Raw genomic sequence first — 24,294 nt, forward strand, 5'->3', positions numbered from 1 at the left:
TGAGGAGGAAAGCAGGTTTTTGGTTTTTCATTTGTTTTAGAAAGATTGGGACTTCTGATGAAGATGAAAGCATTTGTGCCTTAGAGACTGTGGAAAAGATAGGCAGACTGACTTTTCAATGCATTGTATACCAGTGAAACCCATTCTTTTTTTTTTTTTTTAGAAGGAGTCTTGCTGTTGTCGCCCAGGCTGGAGTGCAATGGCGCCATCTTGGCTCACTGCAACCTTTGCCTCCCGGGTTCCAGCAATTCTCCTGCCTCAGCCTCCCAAGTAGCTGAGATTACAGGCGGGCGCCACCACACCAGGCAAATTTTTGTGTTTTTAGTAGAGACGGGGTTTCACCATGTTGGCCAGGCTGGTCTCAAACTCCCAACCTCGGGTGATCCAACAGCCTTAGCTTCCCAAAGTGCTGGGATTACAGGCGTGAGCCACTGTGCCCGGCTGAAACCCATTCTTAATTCACGTTCCAAAAGAAGAGACTTATGTGGGCACATTTTACAACTTCCTGGTGGATTATTTTTCACGTGGGTGAGCACTTTATACTCAGTGTGAAGAGAGAAGATGCACGCCTAGAAGGAAGGAGGATACCCTTGTGTAGGTAGGGGTTTGGATGAGTGGAGATCTCAATATAGAATTAAGCTGAGAGTGGACACACACATTCATGATTTGTGAGACACCAGAGGGGTAGGTTCTTTCTTATCAACTGACTAGCCTTAGTTCATGCTTTAGCTCCTGGTTGTAACCCCAGGACTGTGTGACTGATCAAACACACCAGGATACTTCAGTGATGACTTCCTTGGGCTGACAGCAAAGAGTAGCCTCAGGTAAGGGACCAGGATCACTGTCACCCTCAGATCTCATGTGTGTTATTTTTTGTGTGTTTTTTTTTTTTTTTTTTTTGAGACGGAGTCTTGCTCTGCCACCCAGGCTGGAGTGCAGTGGCACAATCTCGGCGCACTGCAAGCTCTGCCTCCCGGGTTCAAGCCATTCTCCTGCCTCAGCCTCCCGAGTAGTTGGGACTACAGGCGCCTGCCACCGCCTGGCTAATTTTTAGTATTTTTTTTAGTGGAGACGGGGTTTCACTGTGTTAGCCAGGATGGTCTCGATCTCCTGACCTCATGATCCGCCCACCTCGGCCTCCCAAAGTGCTGGGATTACAGGTGTGAGCCACCGCACCCGGCCAGATCTCATGTTTTATCCAACTCTCAGCCCAACACTTGCCTTCCTCGGCAGGAAACACACACTGAAAGGCTCATTGACTTCTTCCGGTTTGTAGAGGTCTTGGCTGTTTTTATGAAAGTTGGTGTTTGTTTTACATTCATTTTATTTATTAAACACATCTTGAGGCCCAAGCATCAGATACTCTTTAAATAAATTTAAACAGTAAACAAATTCGCAGAGTGAGTCAGCTGCCAGGGTTATGGCTCTGAGTTTCCTACCCCAAAATCTCATGACACTGATCACTGGAAACTCTTTTATAGAATCAAATTACATGTTTGGAACATGTCAGTAAATTATTATTTTTTTAATCACAAATATATCTTTTTGTTGTCTGGTTGGTCCAAATCTGAAGATGGTATGTCACTAGAATAGTTCAAGATGAAATCTGACATATTCCTTGTTACCTAATTTTTGTTTATTCTCATCGTGGAGGTATGTGGTTATCTAGATCATATGTAAACAATCTCAGTAGAGTTTTTTCATCAATAAAATGTCTTTCCTATAAAGACATATTGAATTCAGTTAATATTCAGAGTTTTGTATGCCACATAATTTCAAAATATCCATGATACTCTTTAGTTTTAGGGCATCTTTTTTCCCTACTGGGTTTATAGTTTTAAATTTTATTTAATCTTACATATCCTCCTATTAATTGTTCAAAAGATCAGGGTTTCTATGAGATATATAACTTGGCTCCAAATCAACATATGAAAAGTAAGCTTTTGGGTGAAAAAGACATTAAAAATACACAATATATTTATGGTACCCCTCCCAGCAAAGAAAAAATTATAGACAAGGTTAGAGGAAAAACTCAGCTATCACTCTAGGTGAAAGAGAGAGATATTTGGATGTAAGTAAAGCATGTATAATGATCAAATAAAATTATATTTTGAGAAACAAATCTCTATTTGAATACCGTGTTCCTAAAATGTAACATTTTAAATTTATGTTTAATGTTTTTGATTCCTTTCAGCAATTTTACTCGAAACAAACTGACGAGTTTGTCTAGGAAACATTTCCGTCACCTTGACTTGTCTGAACTGTAAGTAATGATTTTGTGTGGCATTTGGGGAAATGTTTTCAAAGGAAGGGGTAATTAAGTATTTTTCTTTTAATGAGTGATGTTGCAGATCTATTTTTATACTAAATTCTCAAAAAATGATTTCTCAAGTTTCAGTCTCTCAGTCTTTTATTCCCTCATGGTTTATTATCTCTCATTTTTAAAATTCAGTAATTAAAAAAATAGAAATCTCAGTAGTGACATATCATTTCTGATTCATTTAAATGTTGTTTTTACATAAATAATTTCTGGTAGAGGGAAAAAAGAGAAAAAGAAGGGGGCTTTGTGTGAAAACGGCTGTATACTTTATATCTCACAGCTTCTGTTTGGTTCCTGTTGGGTCCAGGCCCTAAAGTCAAGGAAACCCATTCAAGGAGGAAATAAAAATGGGCAAAACTCTGCTCACTTTTGTCCATCTTAAGGATAGGGGACATTGGAAGAGAGGTAGTTCTTCTCTGTCCCCACCCATCTTTGTGAGATTTTCTTCCAGGTCTGTTATTGCATTCAATATTTATTTTTAAGTCCCATTTTCTTCTGTTGTAAAATGATAGAAAACGTATTGAAAGGTGTTGATGACTAACAGCCAGGATTTCCAAGTGAGCTCCATTCCTTGCGTTGTCCCCATTAAACAAATATGAACTGTTGCTATTCTTATGGTAAGGCACCTCAAAGCATCCTAATGCAGAGGCTTTGTGGGGCAGATGTGGGCCCAGGAAGAGGCCTTTGAAGATTAGGCAATGGCATTTGCTTAAACTCTATGTTGCCTGAATTGTGGAGTCTTTTTATGAAGATCCATCCTTATTCACAAGGAAATTGTGCAGATTGGAAGATTTCACTGCTGGAGAGACAACAAGTTAATAGGTGTAATGGGTGTTATATGGTGAAAGTCTTGGCAATTGGCAATTATTTGGAATAAAGTAAATTCAGGGCGTTGAAGCACTAATGCTTCTAACACAGGAATAGGCATGACAAACTAAAGGAAGATATATGAGATAGGGTAAAGTACTTGGTGTAAAAATTTTGGGCAATATTGTTCAAAATTTTCTTGCTGGATTAAAAATTAGAGTTTCAATTTCAAATTTATGTCTCAATATTCTTCTCAAAGCATAGTTAATCAATTAATTCAACAAATGTTAATTGTGTACCTATTACAAATTAAAATGATATGGCACAAGGCCATGGGGATAAAGAGAGAGAAGATTCTATGTTCCTGGATTCTGTTATCCAGTGGGAGAGGTAGAAACCTAAAGATAAAAGTGTAATGTGCTGTCATAATCATCGAGCTTGCTTAGTAAGCTGGAGAAAGAAGCCAGCTGTGCACCAGTGTTGTGTTGTCATATGAACATTACTGTATTCATAATTGAAACATTCCTTTCCTTCTTTATCCCTTCTGCTGAGTTAATGATATCTTCTTTTAGAAAGACTCTTTAGTTTTGCATGTACTCAGAGCTCCAGGAAGCATTTTGGATTAGTGGGGTTTAAACTGGTGGTGGGTCTTTTCTGCATTCTATTCCATATCTCATAACATCAAATCCCATTTTGGTGTTGGAAGGATACTTGGAGGTGATCAAGCAGACACAAATTAAATGAGTCTACCATGACCACATTTTCCCCTAAGAAACTCCTGGAAAAGTCTCCAGGGATCCCTGAGATTCTTAGAACCCAACCAGAAAACCACAGGAGTAAATGATGTTGCAAAGCCCAGGTCCTGTCTTCACGGAAATCTTAAGTATTGTGGTTAATGCCAGGCAGAATCTATGTAACGATTTTAAATGGCCTCATTTAAAGGCTCATTACCATAAATGGAATTCATCTTAAATAGGCCACTGAGTATTATAAATAAGCATTTAAAGATTTTTTTTCCTTGTGGTTTTTATTTTCCTCTTGACTACTTCCTCTTTTACCCATTGCAGGCCACAGGAGTCCAGGCAGCATGACTGAGGTCTGAATGGCGGTGGCTTTCCACCCACAGTGGTCTAACGCAGCTCAATCTGCAGCTCAGTTGCCTTGCCCTCAGAATAGCTTGCTCTGTGTGTGTGTGTGTGTGTGTGTGTGTGTGTGTGTGTGTGTGTGTGTGAAGGAGGTCTACAGCTTCCTTTCAGGTTCTCTCTCTCACCTTTACTCCTGCTATCTTGAATCAATGAAACTGACTGTGATTGCATAATGCAGAAAGCTAGGGGTGCCAGCCTTCTGGCATTCACAATTTAGTCTTAGCTTTGTACTTACAGTCTCATTTTAAATTGAGATAAAATTGTTCTGCCCCCTGCTGAAGTTTGAGCTTAGAAAGTGGTAACACTTGAGTCTTTAGCCTGGTCAGAAATAAGTATGTTAGCATTCCTGAAAACTTCTTGTTGGCATCCTCTTAATAACTCTATAATAACCATGATAAATTTGTCATGGCACCTTATTTTCCCCATGTTATGAGACGTTCTTTTCTATCCTATATTTTGGCTATTTCTGTCTCTATCTTGTTTCCCCTGTTATTCTGTAAGGTCTTCTATCATTCTCCAGTGCTGTCTGCATATAGCAGATGCTCAAGTAAGTGTCAGATAAATGAAGGAATAATAAGTGCTGTCATGCTATGAAAGTGGTATGACTTCCAAGCATTGCTGGCTAGAAAGAATTCATAATGTTGTAGTATTTTGCAAGCACTAATGTAGCTAAAATGGAAAAAGGAACTTGATCTGTTGTCATTTTTGTTCCCTGTAGGATCCTGGTGGGCAATCCATTTACATGCTCCTGTGACATTATGTGGATCAAGACTCTCCAAGAGGCTAAATCCAGTCCAGACACTCAAGATTTGTACTGCCTGAATGAAAGCAGCAAGAATATTCCCCTGGCAAACCTGCAGATACCCAATTGTGGTAATTTATTTTTAAATCAATGTGTTCTAGTTGCTATTAATTATTCTCATTGCCTTGGTGTGGTAGTCTGGGAAAATTACCACTACCTGGATTGTATATAGTATTCTGTTGATGTCTCCAGTGAATCAGACAACATTTGTGTGCAGTGTGGAGTAATCGTTGCAAGTTGAATATTAATTCAGAGTGGATGGCTGTAAAGTGCATAGAGAAAAAGTACACTGCTTATTCTTTTTGTTTGTTTGTTCATTTGCTTATTTGTTCATATTTGTTTTTCCATCTATCCATCCATCCATTTATCCACCCATCCGTCTGTGCAAAAACTATCTGCTAAAAGTGTGGCACTTCTCTGGCCACATATACCCTTGGATGGCACCCAGGCCAAGGATCTCAGGGTGATGAAAGTGTCCTGGCAGCACAAGCAAATCCAACTCAATCCAGCACATTCCCTTAAACTTGTCTTACTGCCAGAAGTCTGTGTCTCTTGATGGGGTGCCCCAAGTCTGCCATGCCACGTGCTCCCCATGTCTGGATTTAAGATCTCCTACTTTACCGTCATCCCCTACTCCTCTTCCCAGCATTTTCATCTCCAACATTTAAAAGGGCACCAAATGGCAAAATCGAGCTCATGTGAGTGCTAGTGAGTTATACGGAAGGAACAGCAAAGTGTTCTGCTTAGGATTTTACTAGTCTTCAGTGATGTACCTCTACAATACCCACACATGCAACTCCCCCATTGACATTTGAATCGGTTAGTCAACCAGTTAACAAGTTCACAAACAATTATGTTTGATCTTCTGGCCTAGTGGCTGGTGACACAGCAGAAAGCCATGTAGCACCTGGTTCTTGTGCACAAGGAATCTGTGTATTAATCACAAACAACCGATTCTTTGTTTTCGGAAGACCCTATTATTTGAGGTCTATTTTTTATTTAAGAAAAATGGAGCTGCTGCGCATGCTTTGTAGGAATGCGATAAAAATAAAGATATGAGTCTGTTTCTTACCCTGAATGACCTTAGAAGACAGCCCTGACCCTTCCCACAGATTTTTCTGTCACAAATAGAGTCCTTTGGTTTCATAATGGGGGAATAAGACTTTATTCTCTTGCCAAACTCTGTCACTTTTCTTTGCTAGCTAACACTTAAAAAATAAAAAAACTTTTAATATGTGTCTTTTCCTGATTGATAAGAGGGTAACTGTTCTCTGTTCTGGTACAAATTTGTACTGCTGAGAGAAATTGCCTAGAGGGACAAGAAATTCAATGTTGAGTCACCTGGCCTTTTGGCCAGCTCCCAAATCTCCATGGCAGTTGTGGCCACATTGGTTCAGCAACCACTGAGAGGAAAAGAGAGAAAGCATCTGACTCTTGCTCTGATTTCACAAACTGCCTCTTAACAGACGTCTGCTTTGTCCTTGCCTGAAACCAATTTCATTTTTTTCCGTTTTAATTTTTGGTTGTGTCGTCTTGGCAGCATTCTGGGAATGCACCCCACCTTACGTGTTATCGCTCGGCCATTGTGATTGGGATAGGGGATGTGTAAGGAGTGAACTGGTCCTCATTTTTCCTAATCAGTTTGTGAATTTTCAGTCATTTTTTATTTCTGTTTTCTACAAATTAGTCAATGAATTGTGTGTCTAAGAGTGAGTTTTTGAATCTACTGTAATGAGGGCATGGGCTCAATTGATCGATTAGGACTGAATGGTTACATTCACGGTAACATTCACAATTCATTTCAATGTCAAGGATGCTTTTCAAAAAGCAACATTATAGAAGAGTGTGGCAAGTGAATCGACAGACTTATTTTTCCTATCGTTTTTGTGTTCTTAACTGTTTTGTTCTTTCCCTTTTAATTTTTATTCTCTTTCAAGTGTTTTACTTTTTATAATTGCATGTATTGTATTGATATGTCTTGTTGCAAAAGTAATTTCCTACATTACACATATGATGTTTGTCTTTTTCTTGCTCCTAACCATTTCAGGTCAGTAGTCATAGATCTGTCATATTCTTTTTAACCATTACGTGAAATTCATGATACAATGTATCGTAATTAATTAAGTGTTCCATATTGACGGGCATTTTGCTTATTTTCCATTTTTTCAATACTGCAAAAATGCTCAGCAAGCATCCTTATTCATGCTTTTTACACATATGTATAAGTGCAAAGGGGTTTCTAGAATACATAGAAAGAAGCAGAATTTTTGGTTTATGTGGTTTGCACATGAAAAAATGGCTGTATCTATTTATGCCCACCCTAACAAGGTATACCTTGATATTAGCAAACTTGTTAGTGTTTGTCTTTCTAAAAAATGCTGTCATGGCTTTTGAGTTTGCATTTTCCTGATTACTATTGAGTATCTTATATGTTTATTGGACTGTGTTTATGCTTCAGTAAATTACCTGTTTATATCCTTTGTCTATTTTTCTGTAGGGTTTTTCCGTTTCTTTACTTTCATTGTTCTTTGTTTTTTCTTGATTGTTTGAAAGTGATAAGGATTCTCTTTTTAAAAAAATCTATAATACTGAACTATTTTCTGCACAAATTTAAATATGTATTTTCTGCGTAGAGATAACCACCAATAACGCAGAAAAAATATTTTTGCTTCCCTTTACTTCTCCTCCCAGCTCTCAGTTTGTTATCATCTGGGATTTTATTTTTATATTGTTACCTGACTTTTTTGAAGATGTCATGTTTCTTTGTATATTGTAGACTTTTGTGTCTTATTGTGTTCTTTTGGTGTGATTGCTCTTTTTGCTGGAGTATATCTTCTAATACTTCTTTCATAGAAATTAAAAAAATAAAATCAAGTTCTTGGGTGGTGGGAAATTGGCCTGTATTTTTCCTTCTCAGTGGAATTTGCCGAGTAAAAAATTATAGGCTCAAAAACTCAGAACTTTGAAGATATTGCACCATATTCTTTTTGTATTGAGTGTTGCTGATGAGAAGTCTGAGGTCAGTCTGTTGCTTGCTCTTTCTAGGTAAACTGTGCTTTTTTTATTTTTTCCCCTCTAGAAGTTTTGAGAATTTACTCCTTATCCATGTTATTCTTAAATTTCACCACAACGTAACTAGATGTGGGTTTTTGTTTTTTTTTTAATTCTGCTTATTGTGAGGGATACCTTTTCAATGTGCAGGTTCATGTCTTCAGTTCTGGAAAAATTTTCTTATTGATTTGCTCAACTTATTCTTTCCATTTATTCTTTCATTCGGGAATCGACATTGGATAGATATTTACACTTTTGGCTCCACCCATGCTGGCCACGCTTTCCTTAGTAGTTTCCATCTGCTTGTCCTTGTGTACCGCATTATGGGAGAATTGGTTTACTCATTACTTAGCTCTTCAGCTGTTTGTCCAGCTGCTGATTTTTTTTCCTTTCAACCACTGATGATCAATTTCCACAATCTCTTGTGAGTCATTTTTTTGTGACTGAAATGCCCTTCTCCATACTGGGGTTTGCTACATCAGCAGGGAGTCCTGCAATCCTGCCTCTACTTTTCAGTCCTTTGAAAGCCTCACTATTTTGTGAAGCACATAGTTATGTGTCCACTTGGGGCTGTGCTGCTTTTCATTAATCCTCTTCTGCTTTCTCTCGCTCAGGAGTTCTTTATAGTTTCTTTTCCATCAGCGATGTGCCTTCTCATTTTCCAACTTTGTTCTGGGTTTTAAGAAAAATATTGAGTATCACTTCTGGATATCTGGGATAAGAAAGGGAGCCTTCACTTTGGGGCTTAGTCATGTATTAATTTTCTTTTGATGGTTTCCCAACTTTGGTTCTTTCAGGAGAAGTTATAATCTAGACAGAAAATGACACTAGAATGTTAGATTTAAATTCTCTGGAATTCTGTGTTGAAGAAACCAGATAATAACATGCCAATATCTTCAAGTTAGATGTCTTGTTTGAAAAAAATGAATTTATGGTCAGCTAGCTTTTTCTTTTACATATACTTTAAAAACACATCTGTTGTGTTTAAGTCACAGATTTGAAGTTCATCTTATTTCCACACTTTTTTTGGGGGGGTGAAACTTTTTAGCTAACTCTGAATCAGTGAAGACCATGGTCTTGTGTGTGTCATCTTTGTAAACCAACGATTTGCCAACTACTGTGGCCATTGTATTTAGTTTGCAATTGGTACTATTTTTATTTCAATTAAAAAGAAGAGCTCCTGAGATTTTATTTGTTTGTAAGATGAGTTTTCTTTAAAAGTTTCCCTTGTTAGTATTTCATCATGGAGATATTATATGGAGAACAAGTTCTCTACATTTTATATGCAAATATGCATATTCCATGGTGCCTACTGTACCCCTTGACCATAACAGGCATTTGATGAAGGTTTGCTGAATTAACAAATGCATGAACCATATCATATTAATGTTCATATTGGACCAGGTTTTTAATATAATGGTGTGAACGTTTCAGTTAATTAAAAATAACTTAAATACATTATTTTAGCCAAATTATTCTATAGTTTAGTATTTTTTCATTATTTTTGAAATTGTTATCTTTATGGCATTTTTGAGAGAGTCTCATTTCTTCTTTTTTCTTTATATCCTTAGAGATTAATCAAGCATGATAGATGGGGCTGGGAAGTTTAACTGCATCATTCTAGTTAATAGTGCAGTCAAAATGCCTCACAATATTTTTCTAACAGTCCCCTCTTGCTGTGAATTACTGTAAATTTATTCATGCTGTAAAACAAGTGGTGGTTCGTTTCTTCAAACAGCCCTTCTAAACCTTAGAAAAACTTTGTTAATTGCAAGGCAACAGAACATTTTCATATAACATTTCCACATTAATTGGAATAAAGAGATGCTATGAGCAATGGTTCTGAAGACTGAAACAGAATCATGTAAGTGCTGGTGAAGAAAGCTGATTTGGCCAGGCTGTGCTGATTATCATCTCGTATAAAAAAATCTCCCTGCTACTTCTTCAAGTGTTTCTAATGAAATTATTTATCACATAGTATTTTTTTTTAAATTTCTGCTCAATTCCTGCACACTTAGATGATTTTCAGCAGTTAGTCTTGCAGTATAAACCTTTCAGTCACCTCCCCTGGCATAATGGGATTATTAAGGAGAAGTGGATATTATATTTTAATTTTTAAAAATACTATCATTATTATTTAAATCTTATCTGAGAGCTTCTTCAGCAAGTGTTAATAGTACATGAAATGCTCTGTCTTAAGTAGATGGCAAATACATTTAAGAAAGGCAGTGTTCCTCTGGGTCATATCAAAAGAATCCCTGCACCTATTTTACTAGTAACTAGTTACCACACAGAATAATAGTCCCACAGTGAATGTAAGGTGGCAATTCACTTGTTGGTTGAAGAACTGTGCAGTTACTATATAAACCATCCTTAATGGTCCCATGGATTGAAATCAGACTTGCCTTTGATTTCCTTCCTATTTATTAGGACAATTTCAGTTTTCCACTTTTCCAACCTTCAAACTTTTAATGTAGAAGCTTTTAAAGGCACATCGACAAAATACTATTTATGATAGTGAAGGTCAGTTCACAGGTGCCCAGGAGGAGAGGCCGGGTTCCTTGAGATAAATTGAATTTAATGATTTATTTTTAAGAATTACTTTTGGTTTCAACCACAGTTTGTAGCACATATGTCTGTGTAGCATATTTGTATATACTCCTTCTTCTGTTCGTGTTGAACCAAGAAAATAGACTGGTAGTAATTCTACTTTGTTAACACTCCCAGATTAAAAGAATATGCTATATTAATGCTCTATGTGGAAGTTAGAGTGATATGAAACATTATTTTCTTAGCAACTTAGTTGGATTGACTTTCTTTCCTGAAAACCACACACAAAGGCTATTTTAGTGTACTGCTTTGGTTTAATTTTCTTAGAGATCAGGTTTTATCTCCTAAATAAAGCAAACCACATAGTGGATTGTTGTTTTTCTTTATCTTCTTAGAATGTCAAATGAAGTTGTTTTTTTCTCATCTGTCAACTGCTGTTTAAATTTTTGTGTTTAGAAGTTATGTAGTACCTGTCACTATTGTGACATGGCTCACATGTGTTTAGAAGTGCAGTTTCAAATTTGAGCTTGCAAAGTCATTTTGCTAACTTTCTGTCATTTTTCCTGCCAGGTATAAAGCAATCACTTCTAAATAGGTCAGGCTCATTTTGGCTTCATTCCTGGTTGTGGAATATAGCTGTTCAGGAGGCAAAGAACTTGGAAGATATGACAAGGAGATAGAAGGGTAGAGGGGAAGGTTATAGAATTTTAGTATTCTGTTGAGAGAGAATTAAGAGATAGGTCAAGTGTTTATTTGTTTTAAGTTCTTTTATGTGTGCACAAATAGAAGTGAGAGGAGAGAAGGCAGAGAACAGACAACATTATAATTTACTTGAATACTTTTATACATGTGGAATGATGACCCAACATGAAATGAACAGAGCTCAGGATCACTGAAGCAAGCTGAAAACAAACACAAGCAAGACCTACTGGTGATTACTAAAAAATGTTAGTAAAACCCAACCTTAACCCATCTTATTTGTTGCCAAACTGGGTTAATCCAAAATGACTAAAGATTTGTTTTTCCTTAAGAGAAAGTGAGGGCCTACACACTTTGAATGAGTGATTGAAGTACCTAGTCAATTTGGTCAACTCTCAAGAAGTATGCACTAATAGGTGGGAGCAGAGACATGCAAAGGAGGCAGCCAGAATGCTCTGGTTAAGGCCCTGGACAGACAGATGTGGGCCAGGGCCAACCCCACTGACTAGCTATTTAGTCATAATACTTGATAGCCTTAACTTCTTCATCTGGAAATAGAAATATTAATGGCACCTACTTTCTAGGATTTTTAGGATGATTGATAAGGTGATAAATGGAAAATATTTAAAACAGAGTCTAGCACATACTAAGTACCCAATAAATAATAGCTATTACTATCATCAACAAGAATAGTTAGATTTAAATGTATTTTACATCTGAATTTAAATATATGTGTATCTTATATTTTGTCAAATTGCTTGAAATGAAAATAAAGCCACAACAAACATTACAATCAAAGAACTGATTATGTACTCAAATCTGCTTGGGGAATGTAAGATCAATGGAATTCAAATGGATTTCTTTATAGCAGGAGTTCTCAGAACTTTTAATTTTCTAATGTGCATTGTGAACATCCAGAGCTTCTTACAGAGCCTCCTTATCCTTTTCCTGCTCCTTCTCCTTCTTCCTCTTCCCCTTCCTCTTCTTCCTCCTCTTCTTCCTCTTCTTCTTCTTTCTTCTTCCTTTTTTTTGTAATCTTGGATTTTTTTCCCTCTAGAATCTCAATAAATTAGAGTTCTATAAGACACACTTTGGGGAAAATTTGATGGACAACTCAGGTCCATATCAGATTTAAGAATAATAGTTGTAGGAACAAAAGCCCTTTGAACAATTGCCCGACACTTATGGTCTAAATCCCTGTCCTTCCAAGTGTGTTCTGTGGAACAGAGAGTTTGCTAGAAATGCAAATTCTTAAGCCCCAACTCAGACATATTGGAAAAGAAGCTATGTCTTTAACAAGATACCCTGGTGATTCATACACACAATAGAGTATGGGAAGCTTTGGTGTAAAGGAAGTCAACATTTTCACTGCCTGGTTGATGATTTTCTGCTGAGGTCTACAGGCCAGTACATCCTTCCTGAAGGAATCCAGATCAAGAGACATTTACGCAGAGGTATCTGTCTGCCCGGGAAGCTGGTAATCTCCGATCTCCAGCGAGGTTCCCCAGAGTGCAAAGGAAGACATCTGTAGGGCTTAGAGTCAGGATCCTTTTACAGTAGAGCTAGCAGCTCTTGGAAACGTTGCTGGGCTTTGCTGTGTACTTGTGCCGATTTCAAATCTTGTTAAGCCAAGAAGTAGTGCCTGGCAAATGGTTGATCCCGCCTTGGCTATTCATGCTTCCCAATTCATTTTTATTGTGCTAATTAAACCTCAAGTGATATTTCAAGTACAGATTGTTTTTTCCATTATTGAATCTTTGGCCAGCATATTAACGCTGTAGAATTAACGTGAGTCAGATGCTTACTCATTGGTGGAAGACTTTACATTTAAAAGATCTAGACTTGGCCAATTTTGCTCAGATTCCTTTGGAAACTGTGATGACAGGGTGATACAATTTCTCTATAAATAAAGGAAACTCACTCTTCTACAGAATAAACATGTAATTATTTTAAAACGAAATAATTCCTTTATCAAGGAATCATAAATACCACTTTATCAGTGGTATTTATGGTCCATGATGAAATGGATATGTACAGCTCGGGAGGTAGTGGTGAAGACCCTGACCTTTGAGTTCAAATTCTAGGTCTATATGTACTCGGACAATGTTGAATAATGTATTTGACTTTTCCAAAACTCATATACTTCATTAATTAAATGAGGGCAAAATACTTAACTTCAAGATTGGTTCTAAGGATGAGATAAAACAAGGTAGTAGGCAAGAATATCTGGTTCAGTGAATGCCCAATAAATGATAATATTGGTATTACTATAATTAAATGCTTTTAGAGCTGTTAATTATGTAAGCTTAAGTTTGAAAAAAAAACCCCATATTAGATTTTATAGGAAAAATTAACATTATGACATAACATTTCCTACTGAGAATCTCTTTATTTTAACCTTTCTGTCCTCAGAATTTCCAAACTATTAGATACATTTATAAAGGTAGGAAATTCATCCCATGGATTTGTACTTGAAATGCCAAGGTGGGTGTCTTTAGGCTTCATCGGTGGGGGTCTGGCTATGGAGGGGGTCATACCTTGAGAACAAGCACCATGGCAGGCCTTGACTCTGATGGTCACCCCAGAGTCAGCAGATAAATCTATAAATATAGAAAGTGGAAGAGCTGGCTGGGCACGGTGGCTCATACCTATAATCCTAGCACTTTGGGAGGCTGAGGCAGGTAGAGTGCCTGAGCTCAGGAGTTTGAGACCAGCCTGGCCAACATGGCGAAACCACATCTCTACCAAAAATACAAAAAATTTGTCAGGCGTGGTGGTGTGTGCCCGTAATCCCAGCTACTCAGGAGGCTGAGGCACAAGAATCACTTGAACCCAGGAGGTGGAGGTTGCAGTGAGCAGAGATTGTGCCACTGCACTCTAGCCTGGTTGACAGAGCAAAACTATCTCAAAAAAAAAAAAAAAAAAAAAAAAAGGGAGAGGGAGAGTCAACAAAGCACAAACACTTGCAAGCTGAAAAAGCAGATGGATGAGTAGTAACTGACTTAAAGGATGAGAATACTGGTTACCAAGTTGACAATGGAGAAAGCCAAGGGGAAACTTGGTTTATATGGCAGAACTACTACAATGCTTAGGGCGTGAGAGTACAGGTAACACCAAACACTGTATTGGTTGAAAGTCGGCTAAGCCCAGTTTCCTGCCTCAGCAGAAAACTGGAGGCTTAATTCTCTAAAGTGGATAAAACAAAGGTTCTGAGAAACTACAGATAGAGTGAGGCCATTGGAACCATAGAGAATATGATGGATTTACATACTGAATATTAATATTTCCAGGCCTCTTTCTCCTCCAAGCAGGAAAGTGAAGAGCATTATTTGAATAATTTGACCACCCCCTTCCTCAAAATGATTTCATGATCCTGACATTAGGTGGTACCTAGTAAATAGGCCAATAATATTGTCCTACAATGAAGCTGACAATTCATAAATTTGTGCGATGTTTCTAGTACCCCATTCTTAAAGATGTATGAACAGCCAGACATAATTGAGGAAAGCTTATAATTGAAAGACAAACACAAAAGCACCAAAGAGAGAAAGAGAGGAAAAAAACTTGCGAAAAACAAAGCTGATATAGAGAAAAGAAAAATTCAAGAAATGCTTATAAATATATCATAGAAATCATAAGAGATATTGCATCCATGGAACAAGAAGTGGATGCTATAAAAAAAGAACATTCAGGAACAAAAGAAGAGCCTTGGGAATAAAAAATATGACAGAGGAATGAACAACCTTAAAAGGGGACTTTAAAGGTTAATCTAAAAAAACTTCCAGCAAATAGAGCAAATAAATGAAAAGTTGGAAAATAGGAAAGGATTAGAGAATTAAATGGACTATCTATAAGGTCCAACCTCCAAACAATAGTTCTAAGTGGTAAGAAATCATGTGTTATAGTTATATTGGCACATTTTTTTCCTTTCATAGTGGTACATATAACAGTGTTGCAACCTGTAATTAATACCATTTTAAATTTGATGAAATAAAGTAAGTATTGCATATTAGATGGTTCTGGTGTTAGTAAGGCTTGCATACTCATAATACGCATAATAATCTTTTTTTTTTTTTTGAGATGGAGTCTTGCACTGCTGCCCAGGCTGGAGTAAAATGGCACGAGCTTGGCCCCCTGCAAGCTCTGCCTCCTGGGTTCAGGCAATTCTCCTGCCTCAGCCTCCCAAGTAGCTGGGATTACAGGCACCCGCCACCACACACAGCTAATTTTTTGTATTTTTTAGTAGAGATGGGGTTTCACTATGTTGGTCAGGCTGGTCTCCATCTCCTGACCTCGTGATCCACCCACCTCAGCCTCCCAAAGTGCTGGGATTATAGGCGTGAGCCACCGCACTTGGTCACATACTCATAATAATCTTTATGTCTCCATTGAGACAATTACAGCACATGAAAAAATGTGAAGACAGAGTATGTTGAATGTGGTGGCCATGGGGAGGGCTGGCATTCTGTGTGTAAGCGAGCCTATATCTCATCTTCCACAGTGGGAGGTCAATAGATACTGCTGAAACAGGAAAACCAACAAGTAGCAATAAAGAATGATAATTAGTGATGAGCAGAGCAATACCAAAAGAAGAAGTTAAAAGAGGTGAAATGGGTGCCTCTGGGAACAGGAAATAGTGCCACATGGGTAAGGTGGGACTACTGTTTTTCACACACAGTAGCTTGAATATTTTTCATAAGTTTTATAGAATTATCAACTCTTATGACTAAATATTTGATTTTTGAAAAACAAAATTAAGTATCCATATATTTTTAAAAGTCACCCAGATTATGCCATTGACTTCAAGGAGATTTTTCACTAAGTAAGCCCATTTCTTCTATTTTGCCTTGATATGCTCCGTAATAAACTGAACAGCTTAATTGTCATAGAAGTTGTGAAGAAAACACATTGAGAAAAACAACAGACTCATCTAAGGCCACAAAGTTAGTATGTGCCGGGTTTAGGTGTGGGGCTTGTATTGCACTCTCTGTTAATCATTGTTATATATTTCATTGCCCTGTATAACTCTGGCTATTAGGGGCTTTTTTTTTTTTTTTTTTTTGAAACCCCATGAAAGATGTAACATTGGTCTCTATTGGATGCTTACGGGAAGGAAGAGTTTGGAAGGGGGGTCTCACTAGCCCCTGAAAGCCAGATCTTATTGGGGAATCCTCTCCCCGTGGTGGGATAACCATGAGATATAGACTGTACGAATCTTATTCCGGTCTGATTTCACTAATAAAGAAAGATGGCTTTGCTGGTAAGAATACATGATAAGAGAAAGGTTTATCCATAATAATGTGAAGATGAAGGGTCAGATATTGTCAGGTGGGTGGGTTAATTGCAATTTAACGGCTGTTGAAAATGAATCGCCTTCTTTGACCTCCAGGTTCTGGTCTGAGTTAATGATGTATCATAGTTCTGCAGGACATAGCTGTCGGATGACTATAGTCCCAAGCAGAGTTCCTGACACCAAGAGAGGGACGGGCTCCACTAGCAAGTCCTGACATATTGTTATACCCTCTAAGACATGCCTACGTGTAAAAATTACCATGATTCTTATGCAGTTTCAAGCAGTGTCCACATTCAGTTGGTGTGATAATTTCATGAAGTGATAGCAGCATCCCTAAAATTACACATAGCTTTTGAAATATAAAAGTATAAAAATGATGCTTTGCTGGACTATTAAAAAATGTTTATGAGGTTCAAAGTTTCATCTGATAAATACATTCTCAGAGTCTTTCCAATAAAAAGAACTTTTCACTGAAATGAGTCCAACGCATTTTCATTATATTCCAAATAAGATAGCAATTTTACCTATAATATTTAACTATGATTTATATAACTTTGAAACTTTCTAACACTGCTATAGTTCAAACTGCCTGTCTTTGAAAAATGCTTTGAAACTACATTTTCTTCAATAGAATGAGTCTTCAAAATCTGTGTCTGGTAGAGGGTTAGATTTGTGAGAGTTACTTAAAGCAAAAAACAGATTTTTGCAAAAACAAAATAGACGCATCTCACCCTTTTGTGTTCTTGAGCATTAGTAAAAAATGGGGGATAGGAGACAGGAAGAAATAAAAGACACAATGTCAGTCCTTATGTACAATCTCTGTTTATGTGCAAAAACTGGATTAGTAACTGTAGAACAGAAAAAGAGGTGGAAGACAGTTCTTTATACTAGTGTTCTTGAAATAAAAGGTTATTCGGCAATAATGCTTTAAGAAATGTGCATAATTTATTTTGAAATCTAATTATAGCTTTTTTTGGTTTATGTTAAATCTATGAAGCTGATCAAAGTGGCACTTTTTCAGATCAACAAAAATCAGTCTCAAAAGCAATTGAAGATTGATCTTTAAAGCATAAACAGTTTTCAATTTATTGCTTTTATGTTGATACTGCATTTAACTATTTGCATATGCCTCTGTTTACTTTTCTTGTTCCATAGGTTTGCCATCTGCAAATTTGGCCGCACCTAACCTCACTGTGGAGGAAGGAAAGTCTATCACATTATCCTGTAGTGTGGCAGGCGATCCGGTTCCTAATATGTATTGGGATGTTGGTAATCTGGTTTCCAAACATATGGTAAGGCTTGTGTTTGGCTGTGTCTTAATAGAGAGACAAGAGTGTTTCAGAATGTGAGAATGTATTAAACCTAGTGATTATTTGATATTTTATAAGGCTACATATAGAAATTTACAAAGTTTTTTTGATGTACATGCACTTTCTACTTATTCTTAATTAACGAAGACTAACGCAGGCTTGCGTTTTAGTTATGCATACTTAAGAGAGTGAGGAGTCTTTATATCCCTAGTGAGCTCTTTGTATCATCCTGAACAAAGCGAGTGACTTTCCCTGTGGTCTTCTCCCTTGGAGAGAATTCAGGGCTCAAGTCAACCTCATGCACTTAGCATTTGAAACCTAGAGAAATAGAATAACTTCTGATTTACTTCTTTGCCTGAGCCCAGTTCAGGCAGAGAAGCTTTTCTAATGCTATATATACATATTTTCTCTAGTTAGGGGAAGAAACCCCAAATCTTGTCACTTTGGGATCAATCCTAATCGAGGTTATTTTTGTCTGTTAATTCATTTGTAGAATGAAACAAGCCACACACAGGGCTCCTTAAGGATAACTAACATTTCATCCGATGACAGTGGGAAGCAGATCTCTTGTGTGGCGGAAAATCTTGTAGGAGAAGATCAAGATTCTGTCAACCTCACTGTGCATTGTACGTAATCAGACTGGCATGTGTTTTTAATAGCAAATGATCATGGACGTACCTACGTTTGTTGCTGGGGCACTCTGGGTGCTGCTTAAATTTGTTAAAAAAAGTATATGCAGTGTTTTGTGCATACTCAATTAAGAAACATTATCAGCCTCTTTTACTTGTTCAATTTCTGCTTAATAACTCTTGCTCATGCATGATTTTTCTTTTAAGCTTCTTTTTCGATTTTGAGCTTGTCATTTTGTGCCTTCCTCTGTCTGTTTTCTGATAGAATATATTTTGGGCTGGTTGCTCCCTCTTGTTAATGTTTTAGCTTAAATTTTCATAAACCAGTTTCTAAAACTTTCTTCCTCTGTAAAAGCAATATGATGCTTTAAAGTTATGATACCTAAAGTATTTACTAGCTGTTCACAAATGCCTAATTATACTGTTGATAAAATAAAACCTCATTCTTTTGTTATCAAGTTTCTGTGAGAAGGTAGGATTAGTCCTACTTAAATTACTGAAAATTATTATCACCTGTAGAAAACTTTTATTATTATTGTTTTAAATTTCTGTATACATTGAATCTAAGTTCAAAGATATCCATCTTTTTAATTAAACATAAGTACATTGTTTTTCAGTATTGTAACTAATACAATATACATTTTGAAATTCCAAATTATGGCTTTCAGCATGAAGGTGTATATTCAGTAAAAACTATATAGACACTTCACGTCATTGTAAATTCTGAGCTGGCACGGTATAAATTAATGAGGTTTTACTCCATTTGGATTAGAATTTGGATGAGAAAAACATGAACGTGCATGTGCGTAAGTGTGTGTCTGACTTACACACGTGTAGACCCATGGCCATAGCTGGTATCAGTATGCTGGTTAACACTCACTCATAGCACACATTCAGTGTGTGATTGCTGGAGTGAATGATTGAAATCATCAGCTGTAATCCTTAGTACAATCCATAGTACAATCACTATGCCCAGTGGGTACTAAACTCATAATTTCTCATCATTTTGACCCACTCAGAAGCCTGAAGTCAATGTTATCTCCAAACATATGCAAGCACTTTCAACTCCATGTCCTTAAATCAGCACCTAACCCAAAATTCATTCGAGCATGGTGGAAGGAATGACGGGCCCTGGGTGTGGGGACCTGGGCTGGTGGGAGGAAGGTAAGTGTTGCCCCTGCCCCACTGTGGTCCTTGCGGTGGTTGGTTTATTGCACAGGTCTACAAGTGTGTGTATCTACACATGCATGGACCTTATTTTGTGTAATATATATATAATGTATATTATATATGTATAATGTGTATATATATATATATATAATATGTATAATATATATATAGGGTCCCCCCAAATTATATTTAAATTGAATTTTTATAGATGAAGTCACATATTAAAAACTTTTGTTTTCCAAAGACTATTTTAAGGAGGCCTGTGAGAGATATTTGGTAAAGCAGACAATTAAAGTTTGCCAATTTAAATTTAGTAATATCACATTTCTCAGAGTGAGGGACATAGTCACAATATACATGTACAGAGTTCAGCTGCACAGGTGCTCAGTTGAGAGGAATGTCACTGGTAACTGGAAATCTTTCCGTAAATTATGAAAGTGAATTGGGTCCTTTTATCAGCTTTGCTTCTTCCTAGGTAGTATTGTGGGAGGATTTACCTGAATACAAGTAAGGGGGTAATATCAGATTACCTGCTTTCTATTAAAAATATCCAAACTTGAGTTTTTTTCTCAGTTTCAGGTTAATATCTGTATGGTCACTAGGCTCCGAAAAATTGACCTTATCTGTCATAGTTTAGACAAAGAGCAGAAGCAATAAATGATAAATAATATTAACAACTGGCCGGGTGCGGTGGCTCACGCCTATAATCCCAGCACTTTGGGAGGCCGAGGCGGCTGGATCACTTGAGATCAGGAGTTCTAGACCAGCCTGGGCAACATGGTGAAACCCCTTCTCTACTAGAAATACTAATATTAGCCGGTCACGATGGCAGGCGCCTGTAATCCAAGCTACTCGGAAGGCTGAGGCATGAGAATCGCTTGAACCTGGGAGGCAGAGGTTGCAGTAAGCTGTGATCGCGCCACTGCACTCCAGCCTGGGTGACAGAGTGAGACTCTGTCTAAAAGAACAAAAACAAACACACAAAAAATATTAACAACCAAGATAACCAGTGCAGAAACCCCACTCAGAGGGTTTGTCTGTTCCCTGGCTACAATACCTTAGATTTTTTTCTCCTCTTGTCTGATGAGCACATACAGTCAAGAAGCAGTGCCTGAGAGGGAAGGGCCACTGGATTAAACATCAGGATTCAAGATTCTTGTTCCAGATCTGCCTTGCTCAGTAACCTTGATGAGCTCACTTAACCTCATTGCACTTTGGTTTCTTCATCTGAAAAAATGATGCTATTAGATCTCAAAGGTCTTTTCCAGTCCTTGATTTTGTAATTACCAAAGTCAGACTACATTAAAATGAGCAGATGAAGGATTTTAAATACCCTCACTTAGGATAAGTACTCTGTTTAAAGATTCTACCTGATAATGTTTGTTTCCCCAAAGCATGAAGTGCTTTATGTCTAAAGTTGAAATAATCCCTACTCTGTCCAGGCTTAGATTGGACCCCAAACATTTAAAGGATCCAAACATTGGCATCTAGGATCCTAGCAAAAATGGACAACACTATCATGAAATGTGATACTTTCAAAGAGTATTTACTATTGACAATTAGTAATAAATGTTGATTTGTTATATTTATAATAATTCATCAGCAGCAGCAACATTTATTGCATTGATCAGTTTGATCTGTTTTCGAAGTTATGTGAGATCAGGGCTTCAGGTAAAATTTTAAAAGTCATTTTTGTTATTTAGGAAAGAAGTGATATCAAAAAGTATTCATTATTTTATTATTTTGAGTTTTTTTGGTGATGAATCTGTATAATATCAAGATACAGATATTAGAAACCAAAGTCAACTTCAAATGAACTCTTTCCACTGTCAGAAATCTCTTGGATCTGTTTGGAGCTGGTTTTCACTTATACTGAATAGATTTGAGAAATGACTGTAATGCATGGGTCTTAAGTAGAACAGAGAAAGGAGTCTCTCTGAAGCTCTCTTTAGGGAGTTACATCCACCCTGATGATGATACAAAATACTGATGGATTCCAGAGTTTCTGATCATGTGTTTTTCTAAGCCAAACAATGGTTGAGTAAAATTCCCTATCAATGACACAGACATCTCGAGATGGGGAGAATTCTGAGCTTTCTGATGCTATTAACTCTCTCTTTTTCAATTTAGTTGCACCAACTATCACATTTCTCGAATCTCCAACCTCAGACCACCACTGGTGCATTCCATTCACTGTGAAAGGCAACCCCAAACCAGCGCTTCAGTGGTTCTATAACGGGGCAATATTGAATGAGTCCAAATACATCTGTACTAAAATACATGTTACCAATCACACGGAGTACCACGGCTGCCTCCAGCTGGATAATCCCACTCACATGAACAATGGGGACTACACTCTAATAGCCAAGAATGAGTATGGGAAGGATGAGAAACAGATTTCTGCTCACTTCATGGGCTGGCCTGGAATTGACGATGGTGAGTAACTAACACTTTTGCATGTGGGGAGAAGATAAAGTCTATCATTCACCTATTGACAAAATCATGTTATACAATAAACCATCCCCCAACCTAGTGGCTTAAAACTCCATTATTTAGTGTTGCTCATGGATCCATAGGTCAGCAGAGTGGTTTTATTTTGCAGGTATTTATTGTGGAATTCAGGGTCATGAAGCAGCAGCTACATAGGAGATGTGCTTGTTATGATAAGTGCGGAGTGAAAGAGGACAACTGGAATGATGTGAGGCTTCCTAAGGCCTAGATTCAGGGCTGGTGCACTAGACTCTGTCTTCAGCTTATCTGCCATTGGCCAAAGCAAGTCACAGGGCCAAAGCCAAGTTAAGGGGCAGGGAGTTGTACTCCTCCCAAGAAGATGATGAGGGAATTAATAATTTTGGACATTGATATACACTGGATTAATAACTACTCCAGGATGCTTGGGTATCTTATGAGAAAAGGGTTATTATATTATTACCATCATTGTTGCAAGTGTTTAATGAGATTTTGTACCCACAATGGCAAAACCCATGCAAAACCGCAAGCACAGGAACTGTGTTTGATTGGCTCGTGATGCATTTAAGATTTATTTTCTAGCCTCTTACCTAATTCAAAAAGGAGAATTCTGGTTTCTCATCCATGGATGAGAAATTAGTGTCTTGGACTGTTTTGCTTACCCGGGCTGACTGAGCTGAGTGATTCTTTTATTGGCTCCCGTGCTGTTTTTCTAGGAGTGGTAATAGTGCCTGTCTGGCCAAAGGCTAGGACTGCAGAAAGGATGGCTAGCATCAGGGGTCTACTCTGGGCACAGCAGGAGCGTGTCAGTGTGAGCTTCAGGAACAGTGGGACAAGTGTCATGCATTTACCTGCTTCAGATGCTGTCCTTCAGTGGAGTGTTCTTACCTACTCAGTCTCATTGCCCAAATGCTTGCTACCAATGTGGTAGCCAAGGCCTGTGTTTAGATGTTGGGAGCTGTACATGAATAGAGTTCCTCACCAGAGTAGCTCTGAGTCAGTCAAAGTCATGCAAAGATGACTTGGTGGAGAGAAGGGAAAATAGAACCCTGGGGAGACTTGTAAGGCAGGGGCTGCTTGGGCTACATGTACCTGTGTGGCTCCCAGGGCCCCGCCACCAGCAAAGGTGATCCATGCAAAGCCGTCTCTGCAAGACAATAAACAAGAATGCAGTCCTTCTCATGACATGATAAGTTCCTATTATTTTGCTCTTCACTAGACCTCTTTTTACATGCACAGGCTTACTTAGTATATTCAAAACGTGATTTGGAATATGTGTTTGATTTACAAACAGTAGCCCTTCAGGAGCACATAAAACAAGCAATATTTGGATGTAATACCCAGACACCCCTGGCTGTTGCTGTCTTTTCCATTAAATCTTCCTCTTAATTGAGAGTTTAGCTACTTGGCTATGGTTGCTGTAGTAAATCTCTAGCTTGCAGTGTGCAGGAAGTCATGTTTGAGGGAATAACAGCTTCATAGTTAAATCCAGAGACACTGATTTAGGACAGTAGCTCTTTGCTTGTTCTTACATAAACTTTTCATTTCTGAATAATTTTAGATCTGTAGAAAAGTTGCAAAGATAGTATAGAGCGTTCACAGACTTATCACCTCCCCCACCATTGTTAATATCTTACGTTACTGTGGTACATTTGTCGCAAATGAGAAACTAATATTGGTACATTACTAATAACTGAACTTCAGACTTATTTGAATTTCACCAGTGGCCCTTTGAAACTCTTGGGGGCAAAACTTGATTCAGAGTGAAGGTCTGCAGTGAAAAGCTGTCAGAAGTGGTCTGAGTCTTTTGATATCAATGCACAGTACTGTCGGTGTAAAGCCAGTAGCTTCTGTTTTGGAAAGGATTTTGATGTCTTTCCTTTTGAACATTTCTATATGGTACTGATATTTGACAGAGCTGAACTCTTCTTATCCATGTGGCCTCATTTTCATTGATCATTTCTGTTAGTTTTAACTTAGCTTGTGGTGGGGAAGAATTGTTTTCTGGTATAAGAATAACTTGGTGTTTCTCAAACATTCCCTTTAAAA

The 24,294-nt window shown here is 37.7% G+C and overlaps 1 protein-coding gene across 2 annotated transcripts in view; it reads left to right on the forward strand.

Annotated features, from left to right (window-relative positions):
• NTRK2 (neurotrophic receptor tyrosine kinase 2) overlaps positions 1-24,294 on the forward strand; it is a 359,712-nt gene that overhangs the window by 35,641 nt on the left and 299,777 nt on the right. For both annotated transcript variants that reach the window (XM_054501260.2, XM_054501261.2), the window contains exons 4-8: positions 2,195-2,263; positions 4,991-5,145; positions 17,823-17,959; positions 18,471-18,603; positions 21,907-22,212. In XM_054501260.2, the coding sequence (XP_054357235.1) occupies positions 2,195-2,263; positions 4,991-5,145; positions 17,823-17,959; positions 18,471-18,603; positions 21,907-22,212 (800 nt within the window). The remainder of the gene's footprint in view (positions 1-2,194; positions 2,264-4,990; positions 5,146-17,822; positions 17,960-18,470; positions 18,604-21,906; positions 22,213-24,294) is intronic.

This window comes from Pongo pygmaeus, chromosome 13 (assembly GCF_028885625.2).
Source record: "Pongo pygmaeus isolate AG05252 chromosome 13, NHGRI_mPonPyg2-v2.0_pri, whole genome shotgun sequence".
Taxonomy (NCBI): domain Eukaryota; kingdom Metazoa; phylum Chordata; class Mammalia; order Primates; family Hominidae; genus Pongo; species Pongo pygmaeus.